At 38.9% G+C, this 18966-nt stretch overlaps 1 protein-coding gene across 2 annotated transcripts in view; it reads left to right on the top strand.

The window, feature by feature from the left end:
- Positions 1 to 18966, top strand: part of MAP3K5 (mitogen-activated protein kinase kinase kinase 5) — a 101582-nt gene that overhangs the window by 61656 nt on the left and 20960 nt on the right. For both annotated transcript variants that reach the window (XM_083828374.1, XM_083828375.1), the window contains exons 12-16: positions 6300 to 6349; positions 11372 to 11467; positions 12806 to 12887; positions 14756 to 14889; positions 18544 to 18671. In XM_083828374.1, the coding sequence (XP_083684500.1) occupies positions 6300 to 6349; positions 11372 to 11467; positions 12806 to 12887; positions 14756 to 14889; positions 18544 to 18671 (490 nt within the window). The remainder of the gene's footprint in view (positions 1 to 6299; positions 6350 to 11371; positions 11468 to 12805; positions 12888 to 14755; positions 14890 to 18543; positions 18672 to 18966) is intronic.

The following is an 18966-nucleotide window of genomic DNA, read 5'->3' as shown; positions in this document are numbered from 1 at the left end:
GATTGAAAGAAGCCCTAATGAGAAAGACCTGGAGGTGTTGGTTGATGAGAAGCTCAATGTGATCTGGCAATGCGCACGTGCAGCCCAGAAAGCCTACCATATCCTGGGCTGCATCAAAAGCAGCGTGGCCAGCAAGGTGAGGGAGGTGATTCTCCCCCTTTTCTCTGCTCTTGTGAGGCCCCACCTGGAGCTCTGTGTTCAGCTCTGGGGCACCGAACACAAGAATCACAAAATCATAGAATCATTAAGGTTGGAAAAGACTTACAAGAACATCTGGTCCAACCATACTACACTGACACCCACTGAACCATGTCCCTAAGCACCAGGTCCAAACTTTCCTTAAACACCTGCAGTGACAGTGACTCCACCACCTCCCTGGGCAACCCATTCCAATGCCTGACTACTCTTTCTGAGAAGAAATGTCTCCTAAGTTCCAACCTAAACCTCCTCTGGTGCAACTTGAGGCCATTCCCTCTAGTCCTGTCACTAGTTATCTGCAAGTAGGGGCTGACCCCCAGCTCCCCACACCTTCCTTTCAGGTAGTTGTAGAGAGCAATGAGGTCTCCCTGAGCCTCCTCTTCTCCAGACTAAACACCCCCAGTTCCCTCAGCTGCTCCTCACAGGACTTGTGTTCCAGGCCCTTCACCAGCTTCATAGCCCTTCTCTGGACACGTTCCAGGGCCTCGATATTCTTCTTGTAGGGAGGGGCCCAAAACTGAACACAGCACTCGAGGTGCAGCCTCACCAGAGCAGAGTACCTGTTCCTGCTGGCTACACTATTCCTGATAGAAGCCACGATGCCATTGGCCTTCTTGGCCACCTGGGCACACAGCTGGCTCATGTTCAGGTGAGCATCGACCAACACCCCCAGATCCTTTTCCTCTGCACAGCTTTCCAGCCACTCTGCCCCAAGCCTGTTGCGTTGCATGGGGCTGTTGTGACCAAAGTGCAGAACCCGGCACTTAGTCATGTTGAACCTCATTCCTTTGGCGTTTGCCCCATCAATCCAACCTCTTCAGGGCCTTCATACCCTCCATAAGATTGATGCTTCCCCTCAACTTGGTGTCCTGTGCAAATTTACTGAGGACATGAATGTATTAGAATGTGTCCAGAGGAGGGCTATGAAGATGATCAAAGAGCTGGAGCACCTCTCCTATGAAGACAGGCTGAGGGAGTTGGGGTTGTTCAGCCTGGAGAAGAGAAGACTCTGGGGAGACCACATTGCAACTTTCGAGTACCTAAAGGGGGCCTACAGGAAAGCTGGGGTGGGACTCTTTTTCAGGGAGTGTGGTGGCAGGACAAGAGATAATGGCTTTAAACTAAAAGAGGGTAGGTTTAGTATAGATACTAGGAAGAAATTCTTTACTTTGAGGGTGGTGAGGCCCTGGCACAGGCTGCCCGGAGAAGCTGTGGATGCCCCATCCCTGGAGGTGCTCAAGGCCAGGCTGGATGGGGCTTTGGGCAACTTGGTCTGGTGGGAGGTGTCCCTGCCCATGGCGGGGGGGGGGGGGGGGAGGGGGCCGGACTGTGGATATTGGAATTATATGGTCTTTAAGGTCCCTTCCAACCCAAACCATTCTATCATCCTATGATTCTATGATGTAGTGTAATATGTACTCATACATGTTTTTTATAATGAACTTCCTGTACCCTCAGTATTACTTTTCAGCTGTGGTAAATATTCCTTTCATGTGAAAGTAATAAAGTCTTGTGTCTTAAAATAGCAGGGCAATCAATCAAGAGGCAAAGAAATATTTGGCAGAAGGATAGATAGACATTCAGAAGGTATAGAAATTGGAAATTCAGGGAATTCCTTAAGTCAAGGTGTGAGATAGCGAGATGTATTTAGAAAACAGTTTAGAAACTCTGGAGATGCAAAGAGAGAGGAAGCAGTGAATGGTTATTACCTTCTGCGTTGCTTAGGAAGCAAACTGTTGGTAGGAGTGAAGATGGGGAAGACATCTTAGAACGCCAGAGAAAGAAGGGATCATAGAAACACGGAAGGGTTACATGAATAACGAATCAGGGCTGAGTCAGCCGGAATCAGAACATGTGAAATATAAGTGCTTCCTAAGAATTAGTACTGGTCATTCTTCTGTGGCAGCATTTTGATTGCTTGCAAGGTAGGACAAGGTAGGACAGTGAAGACCTACTTTCCAGGTAGTCAATACTTCAGCTTTTGTACTTATGCCATTAAAGGATAAATGTTTTTGTATGCAGACTACATGATACAGTACTGCTTAGAATTTTTGTTGGAAGTTTGAGGAGAACGTAAATGAGCAGTGCCTGAAATAGCACGTTAGAGCACAAACTGAAATATTTGCATAGACCAATGAGTTTCTATTTGTGTTTTACTCTGACTTATGTTATTTTCAGCTAGGTTCAGCCTATGAGAATAACATTAAAAAATATTTTTATGTGGTTCACAGACAAAAGCAAAGCTTACCACATAGCAAATTATGATTTCAGTATGACAGGGTAAACCTTGCTATTGTAAAATATCTGTTCTGAAAGTGTTTCTGTACTTAGAATTTAGTCTATTTAGAAACCACTTGTACGTGCACGTGTTTTGGGTTTGTAGGTGTGGGATTTTTTTGGTGTGTAGTTCATTTGCAAACGTTACGTTCTGTTAAGTGGCTTGTCTATAGTATAGGAAGGAACATAGGACCAGAAAGGATGTTTTGGGCTATTGAGTCCTGTTGATCTCTGTTGCAGAAACCCCTGCTGTATAAAGTTACGTATAGAATGATCAAGCTCCATCTGAATATTGGCGTAGTTTTCACAAGTGTTGTGTAAGTTTCACAAATGACTCTGTTGGAAAGCAGTTGGAGAATGTCACTGCACCTGTAAAAGAGCCTAGAGGTGGAATACTACTGCTGAAGTAGCAGAGTGCTGCTTTAGGTCTTCTAGCTTTCATTCTGAAGTAGTTTGTTGCCGTTCCATACTAATTTGTTCTTTTGTTTACACTGTTTATGTTAAATGGTTCTTCTCTGTTTGTTTACCTTACAGTATTTTTGAGGAGAATCTTGGTAGCTTTTAGAGTTTAATTTAGGTAAAACAAGTAGGCTTGCTGCATGTGGCCTGTCACTGCTTATATTTCAGTTTGAGTTAACTTTACTTGAGCAGGTGCACTCAGATTCCTAAAAAGTTATTTCATAGCGTGTAAACGTTCCTTTTAGCTACCGGTACATTTTCCTTAATATTTTCAGCAATGGCCCTGATTTGGGCAGTACATCTGTATTTTCTGCACGCTAGTGTTCACCTACCTTTGCTTCCCTACTTACGTGATAGCATTAGACGAGGTCAGTTTTTGATGCACTTACTAGTACTTTTGCTCTGGCCAGAGTCCTTACTGTAGTGACAGTAGTTTGGGATTGATACAGAGTGCAGGCATCCCTGCCCTACAAGCAATAATATTCATCAAAAGAATGTACCAGGCAATTTGGTAGTTACAAATTCGGCTGTAGGATTATAATCTGTTGTTGCAAGTTTGCCAAAGTCCTTTGAATCCACCAGAAACTTCACAGGGAGAAAGGGGACTAGAAGAATTTCGAGATAGGGGATTCCTTATCAGATGAATATAACCAATCTAATATCTGTCTTTAGGAAGAGATTTTGTGGTGGAAATGTGTATCAACTTTCAGCACACTGCACTAAAGAATACTCTTACTTTGGTCTTTACTAGGCTGATAATAGGCTTTGTAGGGACTGGTTAACAAATAAAGACCAGCTATCGTGGCTACAAGGACAGGTGAGACGTCTTGGTTTGGAAACTGCTTCAGCTGTACAATTTTAATCCACATAGCATAGGTCTGTTAGAGGTTTAGCAGCTTGTGCTTCAGATTTCAGATCATAAAACTAACAGATTTACTTAATTTCCAAAATTCAGTCATTGCTTTAAGAATAAGGATTGTGAGTTACTAAGCATATGAACTTCCCTTCATGCACAAGAAATTTAAATTCTGCTTCAAATCCAAAGTGGAACTCAGCAGAGCTTGTAGCTGGCAATTTCCTAATGAATAGGAGAATGACAGTCAATAGTGGGATATATAACATGGCCTTTTCCTCTACTGTGGCTTTTTCTTTAGTAGCATATCTTATCGTTTATGCCCTTAATAATAACACGTTTTACATAGACAAATGAATATAAAAATCAGATGGCATTGTGTTTTGTAGAATTCATGATACCTTTGCCCTCAGTACCCTAATTTTAGCAGTCCTTTCCACATGGGGCTAGAGGAATGCAGCAGTGCTGTTTGCAAGTTTGAAATAGAACAGCCTGTCTCTGTTTCATGTTGGCTTCTGAAACCATTTTAAGTTTTGTTTTGGGTGGTTGGTGGTTTTTTGCCTAACTGAAGAACAGATGCTGGATTTGGATAGCATGCCTGATATGTTTACTCCAATGTATTCAAAACTTGGCAAGATCTTGAGGGACATAACTTTCATATTATTTCATTGCCTGAGAACATCGTGTGGTTAATGAAAGATGTATGAATCTGTGAGAGTTTAGTTGCATGTAGATGACATGTAAAGCCCACAATACTTATGCTTCTTGAAAATTTCTGCCTGTCAGGATGCTTGTTTTAGATTTAGACTTTAGATTATTCCAAGTACTGGGAATTGGACAAGTACCAATACCTAGGCTCTGAAGAGAGTTTTCAAGCATGGAAAACTGGAAAGTGGAAAAAAATGGAAAGTGGTAGAGCTTGTATAGGGAGTGAGGAGTAAAAGAAGAATGCGGATAAATCCCTCTGCAAATAAGGAGGGTGTAGTAGGTGATCTTTCTTCATGCAAGAGAACCAGTCAACTTGATGAGTACCAACACTTCTTACTAGCATCAGTTGGTACTTCAAGATGCAGTCCCACTTCTTCATCTCAGGTTATTTTCCTGTCCCTCTGCCCCACTGGAAACCCTTCCCCCTTGCCATTTAAAATTGAAGAGATTCTGTAGCTACTGCATAATACTTTACAATTACAACAATGTGAAGTTTGTACTTCAAGAAAAATGTTTGCATGTATTCTCAGTATGTTGTGTTAGGCATTTTATAGTAGCCTTATAACCTTTAATGCAATTTGAGCAGAAAGAAAAGAACTACAGCGGAAAAAACCAATCTAGCAAGCCTTACAGAAAACTGCTGTAGCTGAGAGAATGACTTCGTCTATCATTTGTTGCACATTGTGCATCTATTTTGGCCGTGTATCTGTTCTGACTCTTGTGTACGTCAATATTCATGAAATGTTTTATATGCTACACATCTTCATGTTGTCGTTTGGGATACATTTGATTGTTTGACACTATGCCCTTATGCTATAAACTACTTCTCAGCAAGATCTGTCTCCATGCCATCTGATTGCTCAGGTGACTAAAACGCAAAATGAAGCTTAACTGTAGAGAGCATTTCCTTCAAATACATTGCTTATTGTGGTGGGATCCCAAGGTTGCCAGGACTTAGAGCTGGTGCAGTTCCACATTTTCCTGAAAGGCCAGTTTTTTCTTCAGAAGATACAAAAGGCTTCTGATTCCTGCAGTAACTTTTAATAAAACTTAAGCGCAGATCGATACAACTGTCTGCAGAGAGAACTTGGTTCTGCTCAGTGTGACAGATTTAAACGTAAAAGATAGGAAAATAAATGAGGCCTGGCCCTTTGTATTTTTGTAGGGTGGCTTCTTTCTTCCAGCCTAGTTTAGTACTCCAGCAGCTCATAGGAGTTTTGGTACGTTCTTACTGCTCTCTTCTGGATTCCTAGGGAAGTAGTCTGCTTTCTGTTTCTTTGGACAGTTGGCCTTTGGATTTGCTCCTTCCCTGAGCGATTTCATCTCCTTTTCAAGTATTTTCCATTCCGCTCTCCAGCATCAGACTCCGTGCTTGTAGCGTTCTCAGCTGATTCTTCCCACACACTCAGGACGCTGAGCATGTAGAGGAGGCTGTTATTGTCAGCGGTGGTTTTTCTTCCCTCTTTCTAGAAGGTTGCAAGTGAAGCTAAATTGAGAAGGGCTGCCCATATAGTTTGTCTTAGGTGCTGATCTGCTGCTTCACTTACCTTCTAAAATAATATATACTGTGTTTGCAGAGCAAACAGTGAAGAGACAAACCAACCAAACCTATGTAGAACTTTACTTTCTTTTTACGTAAGAAATGCCCTGAAGAATAACTGTTAAAAAGTAATATAGGCTGTTATAATCCAAATGTTTCTCCTTCGGTCTCTTGAGTTCCAGGCTAGAAGATATGCCTACTGGCTCTTGATTTTCCAAAAGGAAGGGGTTTTTATTTAATTTTTTTTCCCCTCTTGTGTTACAGAAGGGTATTCATGAGTGGAACTTCAGTGCTGCTTCCATAAGGGGAGTAAGGTAAGTTGTTTCCCTTTCATCTTTTGAAATGAAAAGAGTAATTGAATAAATATTATATTAAGTTAGTGCTGTAGAACTTGGTGGAGTAATGGATACAAAATTGGAGCTGAATATTGCAAGTACTTCCACAGATGCTCTGCTGTAAGTGAAGCCCCAGGAATCTTATTCTGGATTCAGAAGTGACCACCTTCAGAGTTCATTATGTAAAAAATTAGGAAAAAATATTTGTTAAACTTAAGAACTAATATTTTTGTAAAGTTCATAATCACTTTATGTTAATTAAGGTTGAATTATAATAACTGCTAACATTTCATGTCACCTTGCCTGAGTTGTATCGCATCCAAAAGCTGTGGTTGTGCACTGAGATTCTGACATACTTGGAAACTGCTAAACACAAGGAAGGTAGTCCTTGTCACAGATGCTTGTTGAACACAATATGTAAGCCAGGAAGTAGCGTGGATGCAGAAACAAGGAGGATATGAGGAATTGACTAGGGAGGATGGGGAGGCGGGTTAATGTGTCTTGAAGTGTCCTAATTGCTTATCTCTTGAGTTTTGGTGTCTGGGTTTTCTGTGCTTGCTTTCGGTATAGTACCAAAACTGTTTCAGAGAAGGCCCATAGGGAGGGGAGACTGTCAATGCAGTGATGATAAAAGTGGCAGAGCAGTGGATAGATCGTGAAGTAAAAGCTCAAAGATTGTTTCAGAGACCGGAAAAGCAAATCAATAGGAAAGGTAAATAAATAACCTCCCAAAGATTAATGTGGAGTAGGTTAACATGAACTAATAAACCATGGGATCAAGAATGACGTGTGCAAGACTGGATTAGAGGAGTACAATGTTATACGTTGAAAGCCTTCTAGGTTTTCTTTGTTCTGTGAGATACCAACAAAGGAGGAAATTTTGCCATCTTTGGCTAACTTTGCTTGACTTCAGGGGAGTGTTTTCTACTAGGAAGCACCATTCATTGCAGGTTTTTCTTAGCAGGGATGTTGTGTTGTATTGTGAACCAGTGGGTCTGCTCTGCTAGCCCAGCTTAAATGTAGTGTACGTTTTTGTCTGACAGGGTCCAGCCTTGCATTTTCTGTCTGCTGATACTAAGAAAGTAGTGTTCGACCATTGTTGTGATCCCTTTAGATCAGATCTTCATCTTAGTCTCATTTGTTTTTCTAGGATTTATCTATACTTTGGTATCCTGTGACTTTCCACTTGGTGTTTGCGTTTAGTGTAATAAAAAAAAAAAAAAAAAAGGTCCAGAAATCTTATGTTTTTTTAAATAGTCATTGCTCTGTTCTAATAATAACTGTTCCTTACACACAAAGCTGTTGCTATGTCTGCAGTACATTTTTTGCACAGATGGATGATTATTTTTCCTTCCAACAACTAACTTAAAAACAAAACACCATCAATAGATGTAGAAATTCAATCCTGTGGGATTTAGCTTATTTTGAGCAAAAATTGCAATGATACATTTAGTTTGGTGTGGTTTGGGTTTTGGTTATGGTTACCAAAACATTATGGTTATACCAAAACATTGCTGTGCTTCTTTAAAAAAAACCACCTTTTTTTGGCATTAGTAAGCTATAATGTGGTTAGTACTTTTTTAGTATATTCTCCTGCACTTGTTATTTAAACCTGTCAATAGTCATTTAATTTGTCAATTGAAATTCCAATTTGTTCATCTGGACAGATGTTCAAAACCCCTTGGAAAACTTCAAAATGAGTCAGGGTCAAGAGCCACTGAATTATTAGAAAACTTAGTGGCTGCCTCTATGAAGAGCTGAAAGGGGAAATCTTTATTTTATGCAATTATAAAACTGAATAAGTCTAGTTTTCAAACGTGCAAGTTTCTAATTGTTTCCTTTTTCAGTGTTTTTTCAGTTTTTTTTTTTCTGGCTTTATGAAGATAAACATTCTTTGGGGTGGGACGTCCTTCAGAACCAGGCCTGTTTCTAATTTATTTTTGTATCCGAGCTATTTTTGGCTTCTCTGAAGCTCCTAGACTTAAAGCTGTCTAGGAAGGGAGAGTTCCCAGCCTTATTAAGGATTCTCTGCCTCTCTAGACTAGTAAGAGCCAGCTTTAGGGGTGCAGCCTTAACATACAAGGGAGGTCTTTGTACATGATCTTGGAGGCTTTTTCAGCAAAGGCCTCCATAAACATTTACTGCATTACATGAGGAGTCTCTCGGCAGCAGGGCTGAAGAGACATCTAGCACTGAAATGAGTAATGTTTTTGATAAATACTTCAAGGAAATGTTTGAGGGGACAATTATTCTGTGTGGTCCTTATCAGTCAGTGTAATCAGCATCTTATTTTGGAGTTCAACTCTCAGGAGTTGCACAGGAACTTGAAAATGTGTATAGAGCTCTCTGAACACACTGCTGAATCACACTCTATATGCAGGAAATCATAGTAATTGGGCTTAGCTTAAAAAAAAAAAAAGCAAAAACACAAAACTCGGTGATTAGTAGTTTGTGCTCTAATGTAAATAACTCTGCTTTCATCATATGCTTTCTTAACCTCTTATATGCAAATGTTTATTATTGAATCAGGCCAAAAGTACTGTTAATCCTTAAAGGCATTATCAAAGCTTTTGAAACCTATCTGCTTCCCCAAGGTGCTTTGCATCTCTTCCTCAATTTATCCAGAAAACTCCCTAGTATTCATTATATAAGTAAGAAGATACTATTTATTTTTCAGATTCAGAGGTAAAAAATAAAGTAGCAGAATGAATTTGGTAGACTACAAATTGGAATTTCCTTGGTGTTCATTACGAGCCCTGGATTGTGAAATGACTGCTACTTGTGTTGTTTCCATGGGATTGTGATGATAAATGTAGTGTTAGAAACACAGTGATTAAGTTGGATTCAGATCTGCATTCAATTTTTTTCATAGTTAAAGAATTAACAGGGATGTTCATCTTCCATACCAAGTTCATGAAACTTGGAATCTTGTCAGATTGCTTAGTTATTACAGTGGAAGGTGTCTATCCTTCTCAATTCTGGAAAACAAATAAAAATTCCATGAAGCTGTTTTTCTGTGGTTTCTGCCAATGCTTAACTGTTTTATCTGCTACTTCATCTAGAATTATTAGTTAGCAGTAGTTACAGCATCTGCACTATTTGTCATCAGCTAATGGGAGTTCTGCATGCACATGAGTTGGGCACATGGCCACGTCACATTGTGCTTCCCTGCTTGTCTTCTGAGTTTTGCAAACTGAGCTCCTATTCTGCTGTCACAGAAGTCAGTGGGTATTACATATGCTCGATAACTCTCAAAATGAGGCATTTCCTGAGCAAATTACAGTTTCTTTTTATAACTTTGTATTTTTTAGTCTTCCTTTTTTTCCACCTTAACTTTCTTTTTTTGGAGTGGAGAAGAAAGCAATATATATATCCAATATAAACATTCAGTTAAAGGCCTTAAATATTTATGAATTTGCCTGGCCTCTGTGTATGCTCTACATTCTTACCTTTTTATTCACTACTATTTTAATGGCTTCTGTGCACGTCAGGTTAGTAAAATGTTTAAACTCACACGGAACTTTAGATGAATGAATAATTATGTTGATATCAGCTGGAGTAACTCCACAGCTCGAGAGTTCATGTGTATGCTTGAAAAACTTCATGAAATAAAAGCTAACTGGTAAACCAGGGACAGTGGCTGTCTTCCCAGATGTGTGCATCACTTAGTACATATGAACTTTTCCTGTCAAAAATAGGTGAGTATCAACACCCAATGACAAGTAGTAATGAATCTGTCTTCTCATAAGTAGCTTTGTGAAATGCAGATCCCTAGCTTGTCTAAACAACAGTTTCTTTATCAAAAGTTACGGCAAGGGATCTACAGTAGAGGAGTCATAAAAAGAAGCAACAACCATAGACACCTATTAAATGTTGAAAGTTATAAGTATTTCCTGACATTTAAAGAACTGCTATGTTAAATCATAAATTATTTGGCAAGATAAAGCAAAATAAAGCAGAATGGTATTCTAAGTGAATCAAAACCATGATGAATATCTTGATCCAACTAAAATAGGTTGATTTCATTAGCAGTGTGGATTTTGTATAGCATCTTAATTTGTTCTGGTTTCTCAAATACTGTATTATATTGTCATAACAGCTCTAGCCACCTTTTTTTTCTGATACACTAGCAGTCAATTATACTGAATCAGCTTGACACCTGACCCTCAACATGTGACAAAATTATGGAAAGAGCTCTTTCAATTAATGTTTAGTATTTTCTTTAATGAACACAGTAATGACATGTATATACAAAAAAAAAAAAATCTGGTGAGTGATTCTTTGCAAGAGCTGCAGACTGCTTTGGGTAGAAAACTGGCAACTGCATCAAAGTTTGTACATCTTTTATCTTGAGGCATATATGCATCCATAAGATGTCATACATATCTCTACATTATATTTGTACTCCTGTTTATAGCAATGAAGGCAAAACTGAAGAAAGAAGTGGGTGGGCAAGGCTGGTCAAGTCATTCACCTCTTTTTTTTAATGTTGACCTAATTTAGAAATATTTTCCCATTACGCTATCAATTTACCAATAAATTCCTATGGAACCAATTGGAAACTTTTGTGTTCAGGATTGAGCTGTGGCTTTTTCATAAAGGGGGAAGAACTCATGATTTGAGTTCAAAGGCCAGCTTCCTAATGTGATCCAGAAGCAATGTTTCATCCTGGCTTCAGGGCTAGCATTTTTAAGGGCCTTACCTAAATGCACTGAAAACAAAAATGACTCATGTCGATCGAAATATTTCTTGTAACTTCTTTGCTCCTACGTTTTGTTGGTCAGTGTATGGGCTAGGGGACAAGACGAATGATAGCAGACAACTGAACGTGAACTTTGGAGGATATAAGAATGTAATTTTACAATAAGGAAAGACTATGGCTTCTTAGGTTTAATCTGGTGCTTTTTCACAATAAATACGTTGGTCTGTGTGGTTTGACGTAGCTTGTAGAGGCCCAGATGTGTTCTTCTAATAACATGTTCTGCTTGGCTGTTCTTTCAGCATTTCAAAGTTTGAAGAACGGTGCTGTTTTCTGTATGTGCTGCACAACTCAGATGACTTTCAAATCTATTTCTGCACGGAACTTCACTGCAGGAGGTGTGTCATAGTTATTTCAAAAAACAATCTGCGTTAGGGTGGATGTTGTCTGCATGTACAGCAGTGGCTGACTGTTTCAGAACTATGGTGAGAGCATCCTCAGTTGTCGCAGTCTTTTATGTGAAAGCATAGTACTACCCTAGAGAGGTATGAGGTTTGAAAAGTCAAAGAACAAGCTCAGACGAATACTAGAAACATAATTAAGATTTATATTTTTATGCATTTTATGGTATTATTTTTCTCTGTTTGACATATTAAGGCTTACTACAAACTGTTTGCTGCCCCCCATTGAACAAAACATTTTAAGCTTACAAAGGGACTTTCTGAAATAGCAGTATTTGGGGTAACACCAATAATCTAGGAGGTCTTGTCAAGATTTTTCTTTTACTGTAGTTGAAGTTTTATTTCTGATTACAGAGAAGCACACTTGATGTTCTTTACATTAGTTTACATTAGCATTGTGGTTATTAAGTATGATTGTAGCAGTATCCCTATAAGAAACTTGGCAAGGGTTTACACAAAATTAAAGGTGTTTTAGCTACTCTAAGCTGCACTATTGTGCTCTGAGCGTAAGTGTTGTGGTCTTGAATTGATCCAGAAGGCATTCCTGGAAAGGATTTCTTGTATTCTTGTCCTTAAAAAGGCTGCAGCTTTACCAAAATTTACTGTATTACTTCATGTTAATGGCTGTGGCTACCTTGAAGCTCAATTCTTAGCTCATCCTCTCATCAACTCCAGTCAGTACAGGTCCTTTTACCATGTTCCCTTTGTATCTGAATATTTCTCAGAAGATGAGTGAGCAGTAGCTTGGCATGATATTTCTGCCTATGTTTTTTTCAAAGGAGGTAAGTCATATGTAGTGATATTTTTTTTAATGGGAATTTGTAAAATAGACCCCCCTTTTCATTGAAACTGAAACTAGTCTTTCTGCTCTACAAAAACTTCTGCAAATGTATGCAAAAATTCTAGGCACTTCTCCTGATGCTTCAGTGCTTTCATTGGATGTAAAGGAACAATGGTATAGGACAAGAATTTCACCTGATATGTATGTAGATTATTGAAATACAAATTCCATTGATAGTTTCAGACATCATGAGTGTCTCATCACATATAAAAGATGGACATTAATTAAGTAGGGGAGGTGCTAGTTTTGCTGTTAAATCTCCATGTAAAAAATCTTTTTTTCCTTTTTGCTGACAAACAAGCTTTTACACCGAATTTATACTTAAATCTAATCTTTCGGTTCATTCAGTACTCTAGAGAGAAGTGCTTTGTATGTCCCCATGCTGTCTCAAATACATGTTTGCATTTTTTTTTAATTTTCCTTGCTTTTAACAGGTTTTTTGACATGGTGAACAGCATCACTGAAGAAATAGGGAAGACTACAGAGGAAGGGGAATGTGATGGAGACTCCCTGGAGGTATATAGTGTGTTTTTTGTTGTTTTTTAAACTTATTTTCAACACACCAACTATTATGGATTTCTACTGTAGAGTTTCACTAAGGGAATAAATTACTCATCCCTTCACTAAAAGAAGTTAGATGAAAGCTATGGTTTACAAAATTTTATCCCCTACTAATTATTATTTAATGATTCTTTGTAACACATCCAGGTTTTATAACCAACATAGATTAATTGCTTATTTCAGTTAGCATTCTCACTTGAGAAAGTACTCAGCTAAAATTCTTCATAATTGCACTTTATTGCAAAGTAATTCTTGCTACAGTTACTTCAGAGTCTAGTCATAGTCAGGCAATATTAGCATCTGTTTAAATTTATAGACTATTTTGTGCATCACTGGAATCATGTACACTTACATTATTGGCAGGTCATCTGCATCACAAACAAGGATATAATTGTAGTTGGGGAAGACTTGTCCATGGTAGTTACGATATGTAAGCAAGCATTGTAATGAGCCGCAAACTCAAATCAAATGATGATGATGGTGTGGCTGGGAGTCTTTCTACCCTTAGCCTACTAACTCACACTGAAGCCTAGGATGCCTTAATTATGCTATCAACCATGTTAACTGAGTTACAGCTTGCATGTGTATGCCATTACACTGTATTTCCACCTTGATTTTTTATCTGAACATATACATAGCTGAAAAGTGAATGCAAGGCCACTGAGTGCAATGCAGTCTTTAGATTTTCTTGTAGGCGGCAGGAAACAAGCCAGAATACTTAGGACCATGTCCTGGATCTCTGGAGACATCTGAAACTAACTTAAAAAGTCAGTACTGAATAATAAATCCAGTACTCTGTCCCAGTTTTGACGTTGGAATTTTTATAATATATCTGAAATTGTAGATGGGACAAATGGAAACCACTAGAGTGACTTTTGGGCTAAAAAAAAATACCCTATAATGAGAAACTATGATTACCTAATTGTTTTATTTTAGCAAAAAGAAAAGCAGTAGGTCACTTGATTATAGTGTGTATCTTTACAGGGAAAATTGCTAATTGTTAATAGGCTCTTTAATTTAGTAGAGAAAAAACAATGAAATATAGTGATGCCAAAAGACGTAAGAATTAAAAATAAGAGTAATGACTTCACCCTGAGAATCTGTTGAAATATTACTAAAGCTATTAGTGGATTATCTGTATCTTTTACTAAAAAGATATCAAACTTTATTTTCAGGGAAAATAAAAATACTTTATTTAGGCATGAGCTATTGGTCTCAGCATGGGAATGAGCAAGTGAAATTATATGTCTGTGTTACACAAGAGGACAGATGAGATAATCTAATGACCGTTTCTGGGCTGGCCTTAAACTCTTTGAAATTTAAATTCAGCCGAAACCATGGTTAATACACTGCAATCCTGACTAACCTCAATTGGCACACTCTGCTGTCTGACCTGGCACTGGCAAAGTTGGTTTTGCTGTTTTTGGAAGATGTGGTCAGGTCAGGAGAGCATCTGGAATAAATTAAGACACACTTGCTTTGTGTGTCTGTGTAGAAGCTGAAGTTCTCAGTTTGGTGTAGAGTGCCCTCTGTCGTCTTTTGTTGTCTTTACTCCTACCAATAGGATTGCAGGTGCTGTTAAAACATATAAATTTAACTACACAGAACAGGTAAAGGCCTGCTTAGCTTTTCACACTTAAATGAGATGGCTACCTTAGAAGCCAATGCTTTCTGTAAAGTCAGTGGAGGGACAAAGGCATGTCTGCAAAGTACACAAATTGTCGTCTTGAAGTATTTTTCTAGATGCCTTAGTTGTGTGCATGGAGTCAGATGAAATAAATCTTATCCCTCTGTTTCATTTAAATGTGTTGTTTGTTTTGCAGTATGATTATGAATATGATGAAAATGGTGAGCGAGTAGTTCTTGGGAAAGGAACATACGGCATTGTATACGCAGGACGAGATTTGAGCAATCAAGTCAGAATCGCTATTAAAGAAATCCCAGAAAGAGATAGCAGGTATGGTAATTGAGCCTTATTCCAGACTTTGTGCATTACATACTTTCATTATTAAGTAATCTTAATGAAACAAAATCTGATTAAGTAATCTGATTGAAGAGCTGCCATCAGTCTTCTACAAAGCTGTCAATAAACTGTCGGTTATCATGGTATTCCCTTTCTTTCTAAGTAAACATTTCCATGTTACGGAATGGTTTATGATTGCAATAACTGAGAATTTGTTTTCTAGTTTTGGTCTTAGTAGTTCATAATAATTTTTCCTTCCAAAAGAAATGTTACTGAAATACAGAATCTCACTCAAATACCTTGTGAAAAGCTCTGTCTTAAGCATGTTTATAAGAAGCATGCATACATAAGCAGGTTCTTATAAAAGAACTTCTGAAATTTATAACTTCCAGAATCCTTTAAAACTCTGAGCCTGAATTATTGATAAAGACATTTTCCTTTTTCTGTTTGAGCCTAATTTATTACGAAGCCCCTTCACAGTAGCGTAAAACGTGTAATGATATTTTTGTCCGTGCTTCTTAATGCAGTAACTTAGTCTGTGTAGTGCCTTGTCTCATTTATAATGGTTAACACATAAAGGCCAAACATGTCATGTCTATTGTACTTGTATATCTTGAGGTTTGTAGTATGTGGTATTCTGAATACATAATTTCCACAAATATTCTCATGAAAGTGATAGCAAGTCTACACGTACAATTTCTTTGCAAATTAAACTGACTTTAAGAATAACTTGACAGTTTAAAAGTTCTACGATTATATTTGTTTTTGTGGCCAGGTGTTGTGCGAGCTATTTCTTAACAGGTGAGTCAAGCGCCTGGATTTTTGAAGTGCCTCTCAGACTAAAGTATCATCAAGACTATAACTTGTGCCTCTGTATTCAGAAAGCTAGGAAAAGTAGGAAACAGTTATTTCCGTGGTCAGTAACAGGAAGATAAATCCCTCTTTTTCCTAATGATTAAAGAAATATTTTTTTATGAAGGAAGCTCTTCAAATAAATGCAGAACACTGCTTGTTATCGGGAGGAATAACATACTAAGTGAATATTGGTAAAATACTGGGTGTGCCAATTGGTGTATTTTTTTCCATCATTTAAGTCAGGAACAGAATCCATATTTGCAGGGTTTTTTTTGTCTTTTGCCCATTTTACTTCTCGTTTTTACTGTCCTGATCTAATGGATAGCTTCTCCATCAGCAGAATTTCCCATATTTTAGCAGCACCTGGGGGTGTTGGTTGATGAGAAGCTCAACAAGAGCTGGCAATGTGCACTTGCAGCCCAGAAAGCCAACTGTATCCTGCGCCACATCAAAAGAAGCATGGCCAGCAGGTTGAGAGACATGATTCGCCCCCCTCTCCTCTGCTCTTGTGAGGCCCTGCCTGAAGTGCTGCATTCAGCTCTGGGGCCCCCAGCACAGAAAGGGCATGGATGTATTAGAATGAGTCCAAAGGAGGGCCACAAAGATGATCCCAGTGCTGGAGCACCTCTCATATGAAGAGGAGGGACAGGCTGAGGGAGCTGGGATTCTTCATCCTGGAGAAGAAAAGGCTCCAGGAAGACCTCATTGGGGCCTTCCAGTACCTAAAGAGGGGGCCTACAGGAAAGCTGGGGAGGGACTTTTTGTCAGGGAGTGTGGTGATAACACAACGAGTAATGGCTGTAGATCGAGATTAGGTATAAGGCGGAAATTCTTCACTGTGAGGGTGGTGAGGTCCTGGCACAGGTTGCCCGGAGAAGCTGTGGATGCCCCATCCCTGGAGGTGTTCAAGGCCGGGCTGGATGGGGCTTTGGGCAACCTGCTCTGGTGGGAGGTGTCCCTGCCCATGGCAGGGGGGTTGGAATTATATGGTCTTTAAGGTCCCTTCCAACCTTAATAATTCTAAGATTCTATGATTCCAAGAAATCCTCCATCTTTCTGGAGAATTTTCTTAGGGATTTATTTTATTTGCTTAATTATGTAAGTTGCTCAAGACTAAATGAACTGTGTAGTTTAACAATTCAGGGGGAAGAATTACACGCATGTTTCTGTTGCCACTCTGAATTACTATTACTCTGATACAACTCAGAAATATAACCTCAGATGATTTTTGGATTTCTGAATGACAAACAGGGTAGTTAAAATCTTTATTGTTGTGCAGAGGGGTGTGACAAAACTCAAATTATTTTCAGTACATAGACTGAGGGTTGCATGAGGGTCACACTTTCTTTAATGAAATACTTTTTGTTTTCTATGACATTCATATTCCAAAGGCATTTTGAGATGACCCACTTTTTTTTGCCCTCTACTTTTTAGAGTTCAGCCTCCATTTGTAGCTTGATGCTGTTGTTAGGGTGAACTGGTAACTACTTGCTCCAAAAGAGTGGAGCTCACAGGTGCTTTTAGCCCAAAAACTTGGATTGCATTCCTGGCACTGGCACTTTACTGGCTCCAGGAAGAACTAAATCCTAGACTTGAAGCAGCAGAATACCATCTCGACCCCTAATTTCCCCAGCACAAGTATGAATAAATTGTTGCCAGTTTGTTAGGAGGCCAGAATGTCACCAGTATTGACTCAAAACCTGTGCTGAGAGCAACCTGCTGAGGGTGAAAAGGAATGGGGGGCGGGGGGGGGAGGAAGAATGTTCCTTCTGGTCGCAGTTAGCTGCAAGTCTGAGATTGTGGGAGTGCTAAATTAAACCACAGTATAAGCATCTGAACATGTCCTCACATGCTCAACACTGCAGCTGCTTGTTGAACTGAGCGGAGAGGTCTGTGTCCAACATCTATCTCGGCTATACTGAAAGTATGACTACAGACATTAGTACTTTGTTGGAAGTAGCCACCAGACTCTGAATGTATTACCTAATTTTTGCCAGACAAAACACAGGATCTGGCAGCTAACCTGCCAGGGTGTGTGCGACTCACCTGTGGGTGGAAGAAGAGTGTTAGAGCTGGCTCAGGGGAGCACGTCAGCTTCTGAGGTAGGGTTCTGGTGCTGTTCCACACCAGAAGGGTCTGGACTTCAGAAACGTTGACAAAAAAAGACTGCAGAAAAAGCTTACCTCTCTGAAAAAGACCTGATCTTTGACTAAACTAAATTTGAAATTATTCTGATGAGTTCTTCTGAATTCCTCTCAATGGAAAGACTCCTGATTTCTTACTTTGATAGCAATCCACTCTTGCTTTCAGATGAGACTCCTTCTTTATTAGTAGAAACTTAAATGGTGATTTGTTTTAATTATTGAGCTGATCTTAATTATACATTAACTCAGTTGTTTGCTAGTTCACTTTGGCAGTAGTCTAAATACAATCATTTGCCCAACTGTTTATTCTCTTTGTGTTGAGCTGGATTGTAGTTCCTTTTCCACATATCATTTTGCCTAGGCTGTCTATATGAATAAATGTACATTTATCACATTTTGTGTGGGTACAGTATTACATATAATTTTGTATGTTGTGTATATTCATATGTGAATGGTTTCTTAGTATGTGGTGGTTATAACCACTGATGTTAAATGTGTCTAATATTGTCTAATATCTAAGATCATATTGTATTACTGTATGCAGTACTTCAGTGTAAATGTTTCATGGGACCTGAAATAAAACTTTACCACAGTAAACTCAAGACTTTATTCCTGAAGCTCAGTATTGCATAAATTCTTTTCTTGACAGATACTCCCAACCTCTGCATGAAGAAATAGCTTTGCATAAGCATCTCAAACATAAGAACATTGTCCAGTATTTAGGATCTCTTAGTGAGGATGGTTTCATTAAGATATTCATGGAGCAGGTGCCCGGTGGTAAGTAGTGGTCGAGACTGGTTTGGTTATTGTTTTTTCTTAACATCTTCAAAATATAAGACCTATAGCACTGCAGAGTGATGTATTTCATGAAAAAAAAATCTTTAATATGTCTTTCTTAAATTAATGGAAAAACCCATAAGGGTTTTTTCCTAGTGCTTGATCAGGATTTAGACAAGATGTGCTACAGAAACAGCTCAGATTGTTGTTGTAACAGGTGATTGGTGACCATCCTACTAGAAAGACTGCAGCTAGTCTCTGATGACTGAGCCCTTCTCAAGTACCTAACACAAGG

This window comes from Anser anser (assembly GCF_964211835.1).
Source record: "Anser anser genome assembly, chromosome: 3".
NCBI classification, from domain to species: Eukaryota; Metazoa; Chordata; class Aves; order Anseriformes; family Anatidae; genus Anser; species Anser anser.
This window is presented reverse-complemented; position numbering and strand designations above follow the sequence as displayed.